This window comes from Nycticebus coucang, chromosome 15, assembly GCF_027406575.1.
Source record: "Nycticebus coucang isolate mNycCou1 chromosome 15, mNycCou1.pri, whole genome shotgun sequence".
Lineage (NCBI taxonomy): Eukaryota > Metazoa > Chordata > Mammalia > Primates > Lorisidae > Nycticebus > Nycticebus coucang.
In genome coordinates, this window is record NC_069794.1 from 65,011,938 (window position 1) to 65,033,361 (window position 21,424).

Sequence of the window (21,424 nt, forward strand, 5' to 3'; positions counted from 1 at the left end):
ATAAGGATTAACAGTAATGTGTACCCATTGGACTTAGCAACGAGATGTGAATAATATCTTTGTGAATAACAATTTGATCATAAAGGTGGCACATCCCAGGTCATAATGGTTTGAAAAATAAATGCACGGAGATTTCTGGTTTCAGCACTAAACTATAAAAACATTGGCAGTTTTTACTCCCATCTTCACAACAAGAACAAAACAAACAAACAAAATGATCATCAATGATCTTTCTTAGATTCACCAGAGAATTCAGATCCCAGGCAAAACTACTATCCCAGTATGTGGAGAGACAGGCAAATATAGGGAATTGGAGCTGAGATCAGCTTATTGGGAGTAAATGCTTATTCAATCAGTAACTGCAAGGAAAACTTGACTGCTGCTTTTGACCAATCATTGGAGACTGACTGTGTACTAGCATGAGAGTTAAAAATTCCTGGTATCGCCTTTCTGCGCTGCTCAAGGAGGGCCCATACGGCGTAGTTCTGGATTCCCACTGTAACTTAAAGGGAAAATTTATAATGTTTGGACCCCTTGATGTCCTGCAAATGAAGGAGGAGGATGTCCTCAAATTCCTTGTAGCAGGAACCCACTCAGGTGGCACCAACCTTGACTTCCAAATAGAATAGTACATCTACAAAAGGAAAAGTGATGACATCTATATCATAAATCTGAAGAGGACCTGAAAAAAACTGTTGGCAGCTCGGGCCACTGTTGCCTTTGAAAACCCTGCTGATGTCAGTGTCATATCCTCCAGGAATACTGGCCAGCAGCTGTGCTGAAGTTTGCTGCTGCCAATGGAGCCGCTCCTATTGCTGGCCGCTTCACTCCCGGAACCTTCACTAACCAGATCCAGGCAGCCTTCTGGGAGCCTCGTCTTTTAGTGGTTACTGATCCCAGGCCTGACCACCAGCCTCTCACAGAGGCGTCTTATGTTAACCTGTCTACCATTGCTCTGTGTTATGTGGACATCGCCATCCCATGCAATAACAAGGGAGCTCACTCAGTAGGTCTGATGTGGTGGATGCTGGCCCGGGAAGTTCTCTGCATGCATGGCACCATCTCCTGTGAACATCCATGGGAGGTCATGCCGGATCTCTATTTCTACAGAGATCCTGAGGAGATTGAAAAGGAAGAGCAGGCTGCTGCTGAGAAAGTTGTGACCTAGGAGGAATTTCAGGGTGAAAGGACTCCTCCAGCTCCTGAGTTTACTGCTACTCAACCAGAGGTTGCAGACTGGTCAGAAGGCACGCAGATGCCCACTCGGTCTATTCAGCAGGTCCCCACTGAAGACTGGAGTGCCCAGCCTGCCACAGAAGACTGGTCTGCAGCTCCTACTGTTCAGGCCACTGAATGGGTAGGAAAAACCACTAAGTGGTCTTAAGCTGTTCTTCCACAAGCTCTTAAACAAGATGGAAATAAAGTTGGAGGAAAATAAACATCAGTTAAAAAAAAAAATTCCTAGTATCCTAGTCTTAATAGGGAAGGAGCTCGACAGTGCTGGGATTTTTATCTTTAGAAGTCCCATTAGGTTCTTTTGGTAAAGTTCAGGGAAAAGTTTGTTAGTGTTTCCTTCAGGAGGAGGAGAAAGGTAACTTTTTTTTTTGACACAGAGTCTCACTTTGTCACCCTAGGTAGAGTGCCATAGTGTCACAGCTCACTGCAACCTCACCCTAGTGGGCTCAAGTGATCCTCTTGCCTCAGCCTCCTTAGTAGCTGGGATTATTGGCACCTGCCACAACACCTGGCTATTTTTTTAGAGATGGAGTCTCACTCTTGCTCCAGCTGGTCTCGAACTTGTGAGCTCAAGCAGTCCACCCACCTCGGCCTCCCAGAGTGCTAGGATTATGGGTGTGAGCTACCACGCCTGACCCAAGATGACCATTTTTAAATAATCCCAGAGTATTTTCCATGAGCCTTGTTTGACTTGGAGAAGGGAAAATTAGGCATCTCTAACTCCCTGTAACCTTCTAGTTTCACATACGGTGGAACAAAGGCTAAGAAAAATTCAGAAAGCCACAGCTCAGGGATTCAGACCCACTAAAAAATTGAGATTTAATCATAAGATTGTATAACACTGACCCTCCCTATACCTTAGAAATCTTTCTAGTATAATAACAGTAGATCACAACCAAGAGAACTCTAAGATGCAGTCACTCTTTAAGGAGTTCATAAGGAAGCCCAAAGACAACAGAGGAGAAACACTAACAAACACACAAACAACCTAGAGGAAACCAAAGCATCTGGAACCTACAGATATAATTAGCTTAGTTCCTATTATGTCTGACTTTCGACAGAAAATTTCAAAGCATGCTTTAAGACTAGAAAAAAACAGAATCTGAAAAGAGAAAGATTTAGCACTATATTCAGAAAGTCGTTGACCTTGGAATATATTAGAGAATTAAAAATAACTATGATTTATAGCTAAGGGAAAAAGTAGACAACATGCAAGAACCGAAGGCCTTGTAAGCAGAGACATAGAAACTACAAGGGAAGGTTAAAAAAAAAAAAAGCTAGAAGTTAAAAACAGTATAAAAGAAGTGAGAATATCTTTGATGGGCTCATCAGTAGCCTGGACATGACTGGAGAAAGAATCTGTGAATTTAAAGTATGTCATAGCAAATTCTCAAACCAAAATGCAAAGAAATGAAAAGAATTATATAAACAAAAAGAAAAGACCCATGGACAATTACAAAAGGTACATGCATAATGGGAATACCAGAAGGAGATGAAATAATGAAGGGAATAGAAATTGAAGTTATACTGGCTGAAAATGTTCCAAAATTAATGAGAACAAATCACAGATCCAGAAAGCCCAGGAAACATTTACCAGGATGAACCAAAACAGAATAAAACAAAATACCCCTAGGTAAATCATGTTCAAACTAAAAAGAACCAAAGACAAAGAGAAAATCTTGAAAGTTTCCAGAAGGAATAAAATTGCTAACTTACAGAGGAACAAAGATAAAAATTACATTAGATTTCTTGTCAGAAACCCTAAAAAAGCAAGAAAAGAGTTGAATGAAATATTTAAAGTGTTGAAAGACACCCCAACAAACTAGAATCAATATCTAGTGAAATTATCCTTCAAAAATGAAGGAAAAATATAGGCATCCTCAGACAAACAAAAACTGTGTGAATTTGTTGCTAGTACACCTGCCTTGAAAAAAATATTGAACAGTTTAGCTTTTTCACAGACAGAGAAAATGATAAAGGTCAGAAATTCTGATCTACCTAAAGGAAGGAAAAGTACCAGGGAAGGAGTAAGTGAAATAAAAATAAAAACTTTGATTTTTTTTTTTGTTCTTACTTAAACTAAAAGGTAACTATTCTGAGAGAAAATAGCAACAGTATATTGAATGATTATAGCATAGGGATAAATGAAGTGAATGACTGCAACATTACAAAAAATGGGAAGGAGGAATTGAAAACACTGTGAAGAGATGCCTGCAATACTCAGGATGCAGAAAGTAGATTTGCATTAGATGTGAATGTGTATTATAAACTGTAGGAAAAAACACTAATTTTCTTTTACAAGAAGTATAATTGACATACTAAGAGAAAATTGGATATTAAAGTACTTGATTTGGTGGCACCCGTAGCTCAGTGGGTAGGGCGTCGGCCACATACACCGAGGCTGGCAGGTTCAAACCCAGTCCAGGTCAGCTAAAACAACAATGACCAACTGCAACAACAACAACAACAAAATAGCCAGGTGTCGTGGCAGACGCCTACTGTAGTCACAGCTACTTGGGAGGGTGAGGCAAGAGAATCGCTTAAGCCCAAGAGTTTGAGGTTGCTGTGAACCATGGCACTCTACCCAGGGTGACAGCTTGAGACTCTGTCTCAAAAAATGAATAAATAAATATTTAGGAATGATTTTATTATTTTATTTTTCATGCCCCATATTAATACAAACCAAACTTGCTTGTCCATTGAATCCTTCTTGTTATGAACTCTTCTCATACCTTTCACATTTGAATATTATCAGGAATAAATTATTTGGAACTATTAAAAAAAAATGAATAAATAAATAAATAAATAATCAATCAATCAATCAATAAAGTGCTTGATGAAAACCAGAAAGGCAGGAAAAGCGAGAAAAGTTCTTTATTTCTTAATTGTTTTTCCTTTTTTTATTTTTTATTTTTACACATACATGTGTTAATTAGGTTTCCATTTATTTTGCCTTCACAAAATTAAAAATACTTAAAATTTAATAACAATAACAATATTTAAGATAAGGACTAGAAACAAAACCTTGTAAAGAACGAATGAACATAAATACATTCAGAAAATGAATCAGACAATTGCTACATCGAAATATTAACCAATAATAATAATAATGCAAAGAAAGTAACATTCACATTGTCAAATAAGAGTATATCTATTGTAGAATGCTTTGACTCTGAGATTCAGTATTATTATTTTTTTAAGTATCAAAAAATAGACAACTAATATTTATAAATAAAAGTAAAAGATAATTTCAAAAAACAGATCATGCTAAATCTTATGGACAATAGAAAAAGAAGAAATACTTCAAAATCATTTTACTTGATCTGGGTACACCTGATATTAAAATTGGAAAAAATATATTATTACAAAGGAGAAATTACAAACATATGTCACTTATAAATGAGGATACAATATCCTAAACAACATATTAACAAGTTGAGTTAAAAATTAATGTTTAAGTAATGTACTTTGGTCAAAATTAAAACCCATTTATGTAAAAATTGGTCACTATTTTCTTTTCTTGTTCTTTTTTTTTCTTCTTTTCCTTTCCCTCACCCCTTCCCTCCTTCTCTGTCTGGTCTCCCCTTCTCCCATGCTCCACCGTGTCATTAATTGTCTTCATATCAAAATTGAGTACACAGGATTCATAATTCTCCATTCCTGTGATACTTCACTAAGAATAATGTGTTCCACCTCCATCCAGGTTAGTACAAATGCTGCAAAATCTCCATTTTTTTATGGCTGAATAATATTCCATGGTATACATGTACCACAGCTTACCGATCCATTCCTGGGTTGAAGGACATTTAGGTTGTTTCTATGTTTTGGCAATTGTAAATTGGGCTGCGATAAACAGCCTAGTACAAGTGTCTTTATAATAAAAGGCTTTTTTGTCTTCTGGATAGATGCCCAGTAATGGGATTGCAGGATCAAACAGGAGGTCTAGGTTGAGTTCTTTGAGGGTTCTCCATACTTCCTTCCAAAAAGGTTGTTTTAGTTTGCAGTTCCACCAGCAATGTAAAAGTGTTCCTTTCCCTCCACATCCGCGCCAGCATCTGCAGTTTTGAGATTTTGTGATATAGGCCATTCTCACTGGGGTTAGGTGATATCTGAGGGTGGTTTTAATTTGCATTTCTCTAATTATTAGGGATGATGACCATTTTTTCATATGATTGCTAGCCATTCATCTGTCGTCTTTGGAGAAGATTCTATTCATCTCTCTTCCCCATTGATGTATGGGATTGTTGGTTTTTTTCTTGTGAATTAATTTAAGTTCTGTATAGATCCTTTCTTGTGAATTAATTTAAGTTCTGTAAGATCTGTATATTAAGTGTTTGTCTGCTTCAAAATACGCAAATATCCTTTCCCATTGAGTAGGTTGTCGATTTGCTTTGGTTGTTGTCTCCTTGGCTGTACAGAAACTTTTCAGTTTAATTAAATCCCATTTGTTTATTATTGCTGTTATTGCTATTGCCATGGCAGTCTTCCTCATAAAGTCTTTCCCTAGGCCGATATCTTCCAGTGTTTTTCCTATTCATTCTTTGAGAATTTGTATTGTTTCATGCCTTAAATTTAAGTCCTTTATCCATCTTGAATCGATTTTTGTGAGTGGAGAAAGGTGTGGGTCCAATTTCAGTCTTTTACATGTGGATACCCGATTCTCCCAGAACGATTTATTGAATAGGGAATCTTTCCCCCAGTGGATGCACTTGTTTGGTTTATTGAAGATTAGGTGGCTGTAAGTCATTGGTTTCATTTCCTGGTTTTCTATTTGATTCCAAATGTCTATGTCTCTATTTTTGACCAGTACCATGTTATCTTGACCACTATGGCCTTGTAATACAGCCTAAAATCTGGTATGGTGATATTCCCAGCTTTGTTTTTATTACTAAGAACTGCCTTAGCTATATGGGCTTTTTTTTCTGGTTCCATAAAAAACGCAGAATCATTTTTTGCAAGTCTTGAAAATAGAATGTTGGTATTTTAATAGGGATGGCCTTGAATCGGTAAATTGCTCTGGGAAGTATAGACATTTTAACAATGTTGATTCCTCCCAGCCATGAGCATGGTATGTTCTTCCGTTTGTTAGAGTCCTCTGCTATTTCCTTTCTTAAGGTTACATAATTTTCTTTATAGAGGTCCTTCACCTTAATTTTTATTTATTTATTTATTTATTTATTTTTTGTGACACAGTCTCAAGCTGTCACCCTGCATAGAGTGCCCTGATGTCACAGCTCACAGCAAACCCAAATTTTTGGGCTTAAGTGATTCTCTTGCCTCAGCCTCCCAAGTAGCTAGGACTACAGGCGTCTACCACAATGCCCGGCTATTTTTTGGTCATAGTTGTCATTATTGTTTGGCAGGCCCAGACTGAACCTGCCAGCTCTGGTGTATGTGGCTGGTGCCAAGCCTGAAAAGTTCTTTTTGTAAAGGAAGCAAAACAATAGCAATGAATAGAACCTTTTACAAATATGTCAGATATTAAGCCAACAATGTCAATAGTTAATTAAAATGTAAATGGTCTAAACGCACCAGTTCAAAGACAGGAACTATCAGTGAATAAAAAACAAAACAAGGTCCAACAATATGTTGTATATAAGAAATTCGCTTTAAATGTAAAAATACAGATAGATTAAAAGTAAGTGGGTAGAGAAAAAAACAACATGCTAATGCTAACCAAAAGAAAGCTTTAATAACGATGTTAATTTCTTGAAATGAATAAACTAACAAAATTTATACAAATAGAGTATAGGTCAAGTATAGACCTATCTGAATAGACCTACATCTTTTAAATAAATTGAATCGACTATTTTTTGGTCTATATCTTTTTTATTATTATTTCAGATTAATATGAGGGTTCATTTGAATTGGTTACATTGTTCACATTTATTAGGACAAGTCTGAGTTGAACTTGAGTCCTTCAGGAGGTATGCAGTATACTCCTATTTCTAGGTAGTTACCTAGCAATGGGATTGTAGAAGGAACTGGAAGGTGTACTTTTAGCTCTTTGAGGATTCTCTGTACTTCTTTCCAAAAACGCTGTATTAGTTTGCAGTCCCACCAACAGTGTGTAAGTATTCCCTTCTCTCTGAACCCTGGCCAACATCTGCAGCTTTGGGACTTTGTGATGTGGGCTAATCTCACAGGTGTCAAGTGATATCTCAAGGTGATTTTGATCTGCATTTCTCTGATGCTTAGGGACAATGAGCATTTTTTTCATGTGTTTGTTGGTTACTCTTCTGTCTTCTTGGGAAAAGGTTCTGTTCATTTCTCTTGCCCAGTGATTAATTAAAGTATTTGCTTTTTTTGTTGTTGTTGATTTGCTTGAGTTCTCTGTAGATTCTGGTTATTAGCCCTTTGTCAGATTTATAACATGAAAAAATCTTCTCCCATCCTGAAGATTGTCTATTTGCTTTGTTTACTGTGTCCTTAGAGGTGCAGAAGCTTTTAAGCTTGATCAGGTCCCATTTGTTATTTGTGATGCTGCTGCAATTGCCAATGAGGTGTCTTTCATAAAATTCTTTCCCCAGGCCTATATTGTTAAGAGTTTTTCTCATGCTTTCTTCTAGAGTTATCATTTTGTGTCTTAGATTTAAATCTTTTATCCAGTGTAAGGTAATTTTTGTACGTGGTGAGAGGCGTGGGTCTAGTTTCAGTCTTTTACATGTGACTAACCAGTTTTCCCAGCACCACTTATTAAATAGCACAAATCAACTATTAATAGCCTTCCAAAACAGAAAGCACCAGGCCTATATAGGGTCACTAGCGAATTATACCAAACATTTAAGGAAGAAATTATACTAATTCTCTACGATCTCTTTTAGAAAACAAAGCTGAAGGAATACTTTCTAAGTCATCTATGATGGTAGTGTATTCTAATACCAAAACTAGTTGAAGACATTACAAGAAAAGAAACTAACAGACCAATATCTCTATGAATATAAATGCAAAAGGCCTCAACAAAATATTAGCAGATTAAATAACAAAATAAATAAAAGAATCCAGTGGCTCAATTCTGATATGAGGACAATTGATGCTAGTACATGGGGGGGAGAGGAGGAATAGGGAAGGGAAAAAAGGGAAGGAGGAAATGGGGTGTGGGGTCATGGTGTGTGATATACCTCTTGGGGGCGGGACACTATTAATAGAGGGACTTCACCCAGAAAACACAAGCAGTGTAACCTGGTTCATTGTACCCTCAATGATTCCCCAACAATTAAAAATAAATAAATAAATATAAAAATAATTTTACATAATGACTAAACTGGAATCATTTTAGCAATTCAAGCTGGTTCAACATTCAAAAATTGACTAATGTTATCCACCACATTGAAAAAAGAAAAATCACATAATCATTTTAATAGAGGTAGAAAAGCATTTGTCAAAATCCAACACAAAATCATGACGAAACTCATCAAATTAGGAATAGAGGGAAACTTCCTCAACTTGATAAAAACCCCCAAACAAAAAACTATAGCTAATATCATTCTTAATGATGGGTAACTAAATGTCTTCCCACTAAGATCAAGAACAAAGAAATGAAGTCTCTTCTTACCACTGCTATTTGATATTGTGCCTGGAAACTTCCAGGTAAATTTTATCAAGTTGAAGTAAGACAAGAAAATGATATAAAACCTATACACGTTGAGAAAAAAAGAAATAAAATTATCTTTGTTAACCACTGGCATGATTGTCTATGTGGAAAATCCCAAAGAATTAACAAAATAACTCTTGGAAGTAATTAGCAATTAAAGGTTACAAGGTTAATGTACAAAAGTCATTTGCTTATATACAGTAATGAACAATTAGAAATTAAAATGAAAACACTACAATTGATATTAATACCCCCCAAAAGAAACACTTAAGCATAAATCCATAAATCCAACAACATATGTATACGATCTATTTGAGGAAAAGTAAAAAGTTGTAAAGAAAGAAATCAAAGAAGATTTAAGTCAATGGAGAGATAGTTCATGTTTATGAATAGTAATACTCAATATTGTTAACATGTCAATTCTTCCCAACTTGATACATAATTCAATGCAATCTTAGTCAAAATCCTTGCAAGTTACTTTGTGTATATTGACAAAATAATAATAGAAAGGCAAAGACCTAGAATAACTAACAAAACACCGAAGAATAAGAAGGAAAAAGGAGGATTACTTAACTTTAAGACAATGTTGCAGTGGCAAAAGAATAGATGAATAAATTGATGGATGAGAATACAGTGCCCAGAAATATACCAAAGATATGTAGTCAACTGACAATTTTTTTTTTTTTTTTAGACAGAGACTCAAACTCACTCTAGGCATCATAGGTCACAGCAATCTCCAACTCCTGGGGCCAAGCAATCCTTTTGCTTCAGTTTTTTCTACTTTTAGTAGAGACAGGGTCTCCAATTTGGGAGTTCAAGCAATCCACCCGCCTCAGCCTCCTAATGTGCTAGGATTACAGATGTAAGTTACTGTGCCTGGTAGGTCAACTAACAATTTAACAAAGAAAGGATAATCTTTTCAACAAATGACGCTGGAACGACTAGGCATCCACATTGAAAAAGTAGACATAAAGACATGTAGCAACTTTGATTGCATATGGCTAAGTGACAGAGCCAATCTGAAAAGGCTACATATTTTATGATTCCAACTATGCAACATTCTGGAAAAGGAAAACTATAGAAACACTAACAAGATCAGTGGTTTAAAACCAGGATTTCAGGAAGAGGGGAAGGGATGGATTAGTGAAGCACAGGGGACTTTCTGTTGGTGAACTTATTATGTGTAATACTAAAATGGTGGATAAAAGACATTATGCATTGTCAAAACCCACAGAACTGTTCAACACAAAGAGTTAACTCTAATGTAATATTTAATAAGGTATCAACAGTGGTTCATTAATTGCAATGAATGTACCACAATAATATAAGATGTTCATACCTAGTAACAGGTGAAGCTGTGTGCAGCAGAGGGATATAAGATAATATCCTGCTTATTTTTTCTGTATATCTAAAACCATTTTAAAAATAGTCTAGGGGGAGGAGACAAGATGGCTGACTGAAGCCAGCTTTCCACAGAGGCTCCCGTCCAGTAGGAGAGTTAAAGGACAAAAATTCAGCAAGTAACCTGGTGGATTTGAGCTGCACTAAGAGACAAGGTTGAAGAACGCATGTCAACCCCACTGAGGTGAGCTGCGACCACAAGGATACAAACAAAAGGTACAAAATCCATCACCAAGCGGACGGGAGTCCCCTCCCCCATGAGAACGGCTCAGAGTGCCCAAAAAACAATCAGGCAGAGTTCAAAGGTCCTCACACTACACTCCATGGGAGAGACCCTATAAAAACTGGACCTACCTCCCCTACTAGAGTGCCATGGCATCCTCCTGCCAGGCATAAAAACTGTATAAACTGTATATAGTCTCTACCTGGAATTCTGAGCTCCCAGTGCTCCCCTTTGCTCACACTGCAGTCTGGAAGCCAGTCCTGGTTGGCGGAGAGGGTCCTGCACCAGAGTGGCAGTTCCCTGAGGCACAGGGCGACAGCCGTCTTTTGGTGACAATACGGCCAGGCATAAAATTGTGTAGAGCTGTGTGTGTTCTCTGCCCACAACCCCAGGCTCCCAGCGCTCCCCGCGCTCCCCTCTGCTCTCACTCCAAGGTCTGGAGGCCTGTCCCCCAGGGGTCCAGACTCTTGGGCGATTGATCGAGAGGTATAGACAGTGCTGGGCTGCAGCTGGTAGGTGCAGACTCTGGGGTATGGGAGCAGAGAGAGGAAGGATGGCCAGAAGGGAGCTACATGGGAGCAGCGGTTGCCTGAGCCATGGAACAGCAGCCCTCTTTTGCTAGCAATACAGCTTACTACCAAATATTCTGAAGCCACACCCCCTGTCTCCCTGGGCAACCAGAGACTCTGAGTATAGGATTTGGCTGAGGCAACTCCAACTTACAAACCGGGGAAACTCCCAGGGAAGGGCTGACCCAGAGGTCCGCTTTACTAAACCTAAGACGCACCTGGCCCTCAGGGGATCGTCAGCCTATAGACAATACAAGAGCAAAGACTAGCTGATTTGGAACTCAGTTCAGCTTCTCTTCTGCAGGGGAACGGCAGTGTTGTTCTGTTCTGTTCTGTCAGTAACATTAATCAGGGGCGAGACTGGACCTGAGTGAAAACCCCCCAACCTTCATCAAGTGCCCAAGGTTGTCAGGCCTCACCTCCTCCTGCTAGAGAGAGGCAGAGCACAGTGGCCTGGCAGACTTCCTTGTGATTCAGGCAGGTGCAAGCTCCTGGAGTACCGATTCACTACAGGCAACTGGGTCAGCCAACTGCAGGGCTATCAGTGACTGGGTGTGACAGGGGTGCAAGGTGGGGAAGGAGGCATCAACCTTCCCAGACCGATCTATTGGCTGGGTGGCTCCTCCTGACTCCACGCAGCACTGGAGCAAGCCACACCAGAGTAGTCACCAGACCCCTGTGATCCAGTTCCCAGAGACCTCTTAAACCCTCTCACCTGAGACAAGTGCAGTCTGAGACAATTGATTTGGACTTCTTGAACTGATCCAATCACCTGAGGACAAATCAGGTGCTACCCTGGGTGCACGGTGGTAGAAAGGTTTGATTTTTCTTTTCCAATTGTTTGCCGGTAGGGTGTGGGGTGACTTAATTGCTGGTATTTCTCCACAGCTGAGACTTCAATCCAGAGTATCTGTTTCACTAGGGTGGAACAGAAACCAGATGAACACAGAAGGAACCACTTAGCCCTACCAAACCAGACAGGGCCCCAATTTCTCAGGCCACAGTACTGTACAGGCCCACAACAAAGCCCCAGGGGAAAAAATCAGAGGGAATACAACAACCATGGGGCGGAATAAGCGCAAAAAACTCTGGTCACATGAATAACCAGAATAGATCAACCCCCCCAAGGAAAGATATGGCAGATGCAATTGAAGATCCCATTCATAAACAACTGGATGAGATATGTCAGAAATCGAATTCAGTATTTGGATTGCAGAAAAGATTAACAAAGTGGAATTAGGAATTTGAGGAGAAATTCAAAAGTTGTCTCAAGAATTTAACGAATTTAAAGACAAAACCACCAAAGACTTAGACACACTGAAGCAAGAATTTGCAGCCCTCAAAGATATGAAAAATACAGTAGAATCCCTCAGCAACAGAATGGAGCAAGCAGAAGAAAGGATTTCTGACATTGAAGATAAAGCCTTTGAACGCTCCCAAACTCTCAAAGAGGAAGCAAAATGGAGAGCAAAAATGGATCATTCTCTCAGAGAGCACTGGGATAATTCAAAGAAGGCGAATATCCGAATCATAGGAGTTCCAGAAACAGATGAAGTGGCCTGAGGCCCTTCTGCATGAAATTATGAAAGAGAATTTTCCAGACATGCCTAGAGATTCTGAAATTGAGATAGCGGACAGCTTCAGAACCCCAGCATGACTCAACCTCAATAAGACATCCCCCAGGCATATCATAATTAACTTCACTAAAGTTAATATGAAGGAGAAAATCCACAAAGCTGCCAGGAGAAAGAAAACCATTGCCTTCAAAGGGAAGAATATTAGAATGACTGCAGATCTCTCTGCTGAAACTTTTCAAGCCAGAAGAGGGTGGTCACCGACTTTTAATCTCCGAAAGCAAAATAACTTTCAACCCCGGATCTTGTATCCAGCTAAACTGAGTTTCATTTATGATGGAGAAATTAAATATTTTAATGACGTTCATATGTTGAAGAAATTTGCCATAACCAAACCAGCTCTTCAGGATATTCTCAGACCTATCCTCCATAATGACCAACCCAATCCTATACCACAAAAGTAAACTCACTCAGAAACTTCGGATCAAACTCCAATTTCCACACTGGTGAAAGGATTAAAAATGCCCACTGGACTTTTGAAAAACTCGATACCCAAAACTTCACCAGACTTATCAATATTCTCCATTAATGTGAATTGCTTAAACTGTCCTCTAAAGAGGCATAGGTTAGCTGACTGGATACAAAAACTCAGTCCAGATATCTGTTGCATACAAGAGTCACATCTTAACTTAAAAGACAAATACAGACTCAGGATCAAAGGATGGTCGTCCATATTTCAGGCAAATGGTAATCAGAAAAAAGCAGGTGTTGCAATTTTATTTGCAGATACAATAGGCTTCAAACCAACAAAAGTAAGGAAGGACAAGAATGGTCACTTCATATTTGTTAAGGGTAATACTCAATATGATGAGATCTCAATTATTAATATCTATGCACCCAACCAGAATGCACCTCAATTTATAAGAGAAACTCTAACAGACATGAGCAACTTGATTTCCTCCAGCTAAATAATAGTCGGATATTTCAACACTCCTTTGGCAGTGTTGGATCGATCCTCCAACAAGAAGCTGAGCAAAGAAATCTTAGATTTAAACCTAACCATCCAACATTTGGATTTAGCAGACATGTACAGAACATTTCATCCCAACAAAACTGAATACACATACTTCTCATCAGCCCACGGAACTTACTCCAAAATCAATCACATCTTAGGTCACAAGTCTAACCTCAGTAAACTTAAAGGAATAGAAATTATTCCATGCATCTTGTCGGACCACCATGGAATAAAACTAGAGCTGAGTAACAACAGGAATCTGCATAGTCATACAAAAACATGGAAGTTAAATAACCTTATGCTGAATGATAGCTGGGTCAGAGATGAGATTAAGAAAGAAATCGCCAAATTTTTGGAACAAAACAATGAAGACACAAACTGTGAGAACCTCTGGGACACCACAAAGGCAGTTCTAAGAGGGAAATTTATAGCACTGCAAGCCTTCCTCAAGAGAACAGAAAGAGAGGAAGTTAACAACTTAATGGAACATCTCAAGCAACTGGAAAAGGAAGAACATTCCAACCCCAAACCCAGTAGAAGAAAAGAAATAACCAAAATTAGAGCAGAATTAAATGAAATTGAAAACAAAAGAATAATACAACAGATCAATAAATCAAAAAGCTGGTTTTTCAAAAAAGTCAATAAAATAGATAAACCTTTGGCCAACCTAATCAGGAAAAAAAGAGTAAAATCTCTAATCTCATCAATCAGAAACAACAAAGATGAAATAACAACAGACTCCTCAGAAATCCAAAAAATCCTTAATGAATATTACAAGAAACTGTATTCTCAGAAATATGAAAATCTGAAGGAAATTGACCAATACTTGGAAGCACGTCACCTTCCAAGACTTAGCCAGAATCAAGTGGAAATGTTGAACAGGCCCATATCAATTTTGGAAATAGCATCAACCATACAAAACCTCCCTAAAAAGAAAAGCCCAGGACCAGATGGTTTCATGTCAGAATTCTACCAAACTTTTAAAGAGGAATTAGTCCCTATATTACTCAACCTGTTCCAAAAGGTAGAAAAAGAAGGAAGACTACGTAACACATTCTATGAAACACACATCACCCTGATCCCCAAACCAGGAAAACACCCAAAAAGAAAAGAAAATTATAGACCAATATCACTAATGATATAGATGCAAAAATATTCAACAAGATCCTAACAAACAGAATCCAGCAACACATCAAACAAATTATACATCATGACCAAGTCGGTTTTATCCCAGAGACTCAAGGCTGGTTCAACATACGTAAATCTATAAATGTAATCCAGCACATAAACAAATTAAAAAAAAAAGACCATATGATTCTCTCAATCGATGCAGAAAAAGCTTTTGATAATATCCAGCATCCCTTCATGATCAGAACACTTAAGAAAATCGGTATAGAAGGGACATTTCTTAAACTGATAGAGACCATCTACAGCAAACCCACAGCCAATATCATATTGAATGGAGTTAAATTGGAATCTTTTCCACTCAGATCAGGAACCAAACAAGGCTGCCCATTGTCCCCATTGCTTTTAACATTGTAATGGAAGTTTTAGCCACCACAATTAGGGAAGAAAAGGCGATCAAGGGTATCCATATAGGGTCAAAAGAGATCAAACTTCTGCTCTTCGCAGATGATATGATTGTATATCTGGAAAACACTAGGGACTCTACTACAAAACTCTTAGAAGTGATCAAGGAATACAGTAGTGTCTCAGGTTACAAAATCAACATTCATAAATTGGTAGCCTTTATATATACCAACAATAGTCAAGTTGAAAAAACAGTTAAGGACTCTATTCCATTCACAGTAGTGCCAAAGAAGATGAAATGTTTGGGAATTTATCTAACAAAGGACGTGAAAAATCTCTATAAAGAGAACTTTGAAACTCTAAGAAAAGAAATAGCTGAAAATATTAACAAATGCAAAAACATACCATGCTCATGGCTGGGAAGAATCAACATTGTTAAAATGTCCATACTACCCAAATCAATGTATAATTTCAATACAATCCCTATTAAAGCTCCACTGTCATACTTTAAAGATCTTGAAAAAAACAATACTTCGTTTCACATGGAATCAGAAAAAACCTTGAATAGCCAAGGCATTACTCAGAAATAAAAACAAAGCAGGAGGAATTATGCTACCAGACCTCAGACTATACTACAAATCGATAGTGATCAAAACAGCATGGTATTGGCACAAAAACAGAGAAGTAGATGTCTGGAACAGAATAGAGAACCAAGAGATGAATCCAGCCACTTACCATTATTTGATCTTTGACAAGACAATTAAAAACATTCAGTGGGGACAAGATTCCCTATTTAACAAATGGGAACCTGTAGAAGACTGAGACTGGACCCACACCTTTCATCATTAACTAAGATAGACTCTCACTGGATCAAAGATTTAAACTTAAGACATGAAAGTATAAAGATACTAGAGGAGAGTGCAGGGAAAACCCTTGAAGAAATCAATCTGGGCGAGTATTTTATGAGGAGGATCCCCCGGGCAATTGAAACAGCTTCAAAAATACACTACTGGGACTTGATCAAACTGAAAAGCTTCTGCACAGCCAAGAACACAGTAAGTAAAGCAAGCAAACAGCCCTCAGAATGGGAGAAGATATTTGCAGGTTATGTCTCTGACAAAGGTTTAATAACCAGAATCTACAGAGAACTCAAACACATTAGCAAGAATAGAACAAGGGATCCCATCGCAGGCTGGGCAAGGGATTTGAAGAGAAACTTCTCTGAAGAAGACAGGCGCGCGGCCTTCAGACATATGAAAAAATGCTCATCATCTTTAATCATCAGAGAAATGCAAATCAAAACTGCTTTGAGATACCATCTAACTCCAGTGAGACTAGCCTATATCACAAAATCCCAAGACCAGAGATGTTGGCATGGATGTGGAGAAAAGGGAACACTTCTGCACTGCTGGTGGGAATGCAAATTAATACATTCCTTTTGGAAAGAGATATGGAGAACACTTAGAGATCTAAAAATAGATCTGCCATTCAATCCTGTAATCCCTCTACTGGGCATATACTCAGAAGACCAAAAAATCACATCATAACAAAGATATTTGTACCAGAATGTTTATTGCAGCCCAGTTCATAATTGCTAAGTCATGGAAGAAGCCCAAGTGCCCATTGATCCACGAATGGATTAATAAATTGTGGTATATGTACACCATGGAATATTATGCAGCCTTAAAGAAAGATGGAGACTTTACCTCTTTCATGTTTACATGGATGGAGCTGGAACATATTCTTCTTAGTAAAGTATCTCAAGAATGGAAGAAAAAGTACCCAATGTACTCAGCCCTACTATGAAACTAATTTTGGGCTCTCACATGAAAGCTATAACCCAGTTGCAACCTAACAATAGGGGGAAGTGGGAAAGGGAGGGGAGGGAGGGGGGTGGTGGGTAGAGGGAGGAGGATCGGTGGGATCATACCTGTGGTGCATCTTACAGGGGTATTTGTGAAACTTGGTAAATGTAGAATGTAAATGTTTTGGCACAGTAACTGAGATAATGCCAGGAAGGCTATGTTAACCATTGTGATGAAAATGTGTCAAATGGTCTATGAAGCGAATGTATGATGCCCCATGATCATATCAATGTATACAGTTATGATTTAATAAAAAAAAAAAGAATGGAATAAAAAGTACGCAATTTACTCAGCCCTACTATGAAACTAATTTAGGATTTTCACATGAAAGCTGTAACCCAGTTACAACCTAAGAATAGGAGGAAGGGGGAAAGGGAGGAGAGGGTGGGGGGAGGTGGGTAGAGGGAAGGGGATTGGTGAGATTACACCAGCGGTGCATCTTATAAGGGTATATGTGAAACTTGGTAAACGGTCTGTGAAGCTAGTGAATGATGCCCCATGAATATATCAATGTAGACAGCTATGATTTAATAAAAAAAAACAAAAAAGAAAAAAATAAAAATAGTCTATTAATTTAATAAGTAGTTGCAGAATAAATAAAATGAAACAGCACATCAAACAAAGAGGAGAGGAGATCAAACTAATGAGTACAAATTACTTCAGTCTACCACTAAAGTGGAGAATAAACGTGGTGAGATGACAGTACTTTGGAAGTTCCAGAGTTGTTCTGCAGTCTATTGAAAAGTTTGCTGTGTTAATTTGTTTTATTTTAATGGGAGAGAGTGAGAAAAAGAAGTTGGAGATACTATTGCAGTATTTTATTGGAAGAACTAGCTTTGGTTGGTTCCATATAAATGGGAAGTCAACTTGGTTTTCCTGCTACTGCCCTTCAGACCCAGGTGTCACACATCTCTCTACTCTCCAGGCCTTTTCTGATCACTTCGCTATTAGCTCTGTCTTATTTTCAGATATAAGCAGTTCAGTCGAAGTCAGTACTTCCATGTATCGTACAATCAAATCTTGTCCTTTTTCCCAGCTCGATCTAGGCCTGCTAATTTTTACACAAGCAAAGGGAAAGAGAGGCCCAATCAGTTCTTTCACCCTGTCCTTTTCTCAATAGTTTTCTTTTTTCAACTTACAGTTTCTGAATCCTTCATAGGTGGGGGTAGGAGTGGAGAAGAGCTAAGGTGAGAATCAGCATCCACCATGTGCCCTCCAAAATAATGGGAAATACAAGTCAAGTAGTTTCAAGGATCTTCTTATCTTACTTTGGTTGGGAAACAGCAGTAAATGGACCAGTAGATTTTTGCTGCTCTGCAAGAATCAGTGGGGGAAGTGGATAAGGGAGTAGTGAGATGATTCTCCTTGTGGCATATACTCTTGTTCTCTACAAGCACACGTAAATGGTTCTTTGAGGTCCTTCTCACTTAGTTTGAGATGGGGGACATCATCTGTCTTCTACCCATCATGGGAAGGGAAAATCAGGGAAATGCATAGTCCTCCAATAGCTCTATTCAGAGGAAATCCTCTCTCTGGACCCAGCTCAATCCCTAGCCATTTTTTATATGTAAATAATAGATGGGTGAAGAGCTGAGGGTTGAAGGAGTCTTTTGGCTTACAAGTTTTACCTTAATGAAATCTATTATCTCTACATTAGAATGTAAAGGTCCTTGCTATTTATTGTACTCAGCCGAAACAAAAGCAAAATATCATTTAACACTATGTTTATAGGAGAAAACACATATTTGATGTAACAACAGAAAAACGTCATTTAACATTCTGTTGTATAAGAAATAATTGGCAGATGTGTGTTTGATGTAGTGAGGTGCCTATGAATGCAGGATAAGTGCATTTTTCTGGACGTAAGAGAGAAAATAATACTTATTATTGTAACCTAAATGAACTTACGGAACCCCATAACACTATTGGAATATTATCATCTTCAAAAATCTGACATCTACCATTTAAAAGAAATGTAAATCTTTGTTCAAATACATTTCAAAAAAGGAGTGCTAATGATGTGTGATAAATAGGAAAATTTCACCAAAAAATTTTACCCTCCTGTATTGCCAGAATTCTAGTGGAAATCACTCAAAATTTTTTTTCCTTGTATCCCACTCTTCTGTCCTTTAATTCTTTTCTTCCAAGAGTATCTCTGTGCCCTTTCTAAATCTAATACAGTTTAATTTAGCCTTTTCACTTCTCCCGTTGTTCACTAAAACTTTATCTCAGGAAGCTCAACAGAAGCCCTGGTAGTTGTGTAAATATAAATAGAAACAATTTTAAAAGGTGAGAGAAAAATGAATGTGCACAGAAGTTATAAATGCTAAGACATTAGCAGTTTTGTCTCTGAGATCTTGATAACTATAATCTAATCTTTCTTTTCTCCCCCTCTTTTCTGTGTAGCCAAGACTGGTGAAACTAAGTCACCACATGAAGATGAAATCACTTCAATTTTAAGAGAGAAAACCGGTTTTCCTGGTGTTGTTTCCATAAATAAATCAGTACCATCTACCAAAATCCAAAATTTTGTTTTTGGTCCTCCTTTACCAAAAATAATGACTACAATGTTAAAACACTCAAAATATACTAAAAATGTCCGCTGGAACATTCCAGATCCTGCTCCTGTTTCCGTATTTCTTCCAAGTTCTCATCCAGTTTCTACTCCAGTCGAGAAAGAAATACACCAACCAAAAATGTTAAGAGCACCCAAAAAGGTTGTAAAAGATGTTTATACTGATGAAAGACTACAAGACATTTTAATTCTTTCTTCACGTTTCTCCAAACCTCTCATTGCTCCTTACCCAGTCACCACTCCCAAATCTTTACCAGAGAGCACAGGCTATATTTACCAACACATCTTGACAGATGTAAGTGTAAAAGTGCCGGGCCCTGCACCTAGTACCATACCTGCTAAACCAGAAAAACAGAGGTCTGATCATTTACCTCGAGGTTCTGGAGTGGTAGTAAATGTTGCTGAATTTCCAGCTGGTATTTTCCTGCCATCACCGGCTTTGCCAAGAAAGCCTCAGCGACAGTCTGTACTTGGTAAATACAATCTGAGCATGATCTGTAGTAATAGAGTCAAGTCGAGCAAAGGGAGTAGAAGGCATTCAAATAAGTGATCCCCCCACCCCTGTAAGATTTATAGGGTGCAAAGATGGAATTACCTTCTGTCTACACATTGAATTCTAGGGCCATAGGGCAATAATAGAAGGCTTGACCTTGAAGATCTGCCACAGCCCAAGTGGGCACTACAGACCTTGGTGATGGGAACCAATAAGGGAATTCAAAGGATCAGAAAAGCTAAGGTAAAAGAGCAGTGAGAAGGAACAATCATTCAGGCAATCTAGATGAACTGTAGAAGTAGAACACCAGTGCTGATGGATTCATAGATAATCCAAATTAATTAAATGACAAAAAATTATACCGAAGTCATACAACCCTCAAATGAATTTTTACAAATATCCAAAAGTCATCTCATTTTTTCTTTTTCACAGAAGCTCGTGTAATGGAACGTGAAAATGAAGATACTATCCCAAAGCCAGCTGCAACAAAATCTGTTAAAGGTAAATGCTAGGTTTATATAATTCTTTTAGAAACTGTATACAAATTTTTCTCCTATAAAAGTATTTGTGATTTTGCATGTATATGTATACATGTGTGATTCACACATACGTCTCATCAGTTCCTTGAGTCATTTACTTAGCAGCTATTTTTAATGTATTGACCCTGGACGAGATGTTACTGATGTTGAGAGTATAAAAGCTGATGTGTTCTTAATCTAGGTGGGGCATACAGACATGCAATAACGTGAATTACCTATTTGCCATGTGATAGGCACTTTCTTAAGTACTCTGTTCTAGTTACCCGGCAGAAATAAATGCAACGTATCTTTAAAGAAACATTATACTACCTTAGACTTCACATTACCTCTAAAAAAATCCTTCAAATATAGTATGTGATAAACAATTTGCAATTACTAGGCACATAAATGGAAAGACAAAATGGATGCAAACAAACAGAAACAATAAGCAGTTGAATCCTACCCAGAGGAGTACTAACTAGTTGTTAGGCTTATCAGACATAGATTTTAAAATAACCTGACTTATGGTTCTGCCCATTATGGTTGCCCATGACTGAGTAACTTGTATAATTCTGGTGTCTGTGCTTTCAAGTATTTGGGGGTCTTTTGATTTCAAAATATTATGCGGGTACACACACTTGGGTTACATAAGTTGCTTTTGTATATTTAAAAGAGTTACAGATGTGTTCTTCACCCAGAAAGTGTGCAATGTACCTATGCAATATACTTGTGTGAGAATTTTCACATTCCTTCCCCCCCACCCTCTAATTTTATTGAGATTTGCTTCCATTTGAGCATATAGGTGTTGGTCAAACTAGTTCTAATTTAGTT

The 21,424-nt window shown here is 38.0% G+C and overlaps 1 protein-coding gene and 1 pseudogene across 1 annotated transcript in view; both read left to right on the plus strand.

Moving 5' to 3' along the window:
• The first annotated feature begins 521 nt into the window (after positions 1–521).
• On the plus strand, positions 522–1,384 carry LOC128566860 (40S ribosomal protein SA-like; annotated as a pseudogene).
• Positions 1,385–9,756: 8,372 nt separating this feature from the next.
• Positions 9,757–21,424, plus strand: part of LRRC63 (leucine rich repeat containing 63) — a 94,680-nt gene continuing 83,012 nt past the window's right edge. Inside the window, exons 1-3 of the mRNA XM_053563322.1 lie at positions 9,757–9,808; positions 19,414–20,055; positions 20,508–20,576. Of these exons, the coding sequence (XP_053419297.1) occupies positions 9,757–9,808; positions 19,414–20,055; positions 20,508–20,576 (763 nt within the window). The remainder of the gene's footprint in view (positions 9,809–19,413; positions 20,056–20,507; positions 20,577–21,424) is intronic.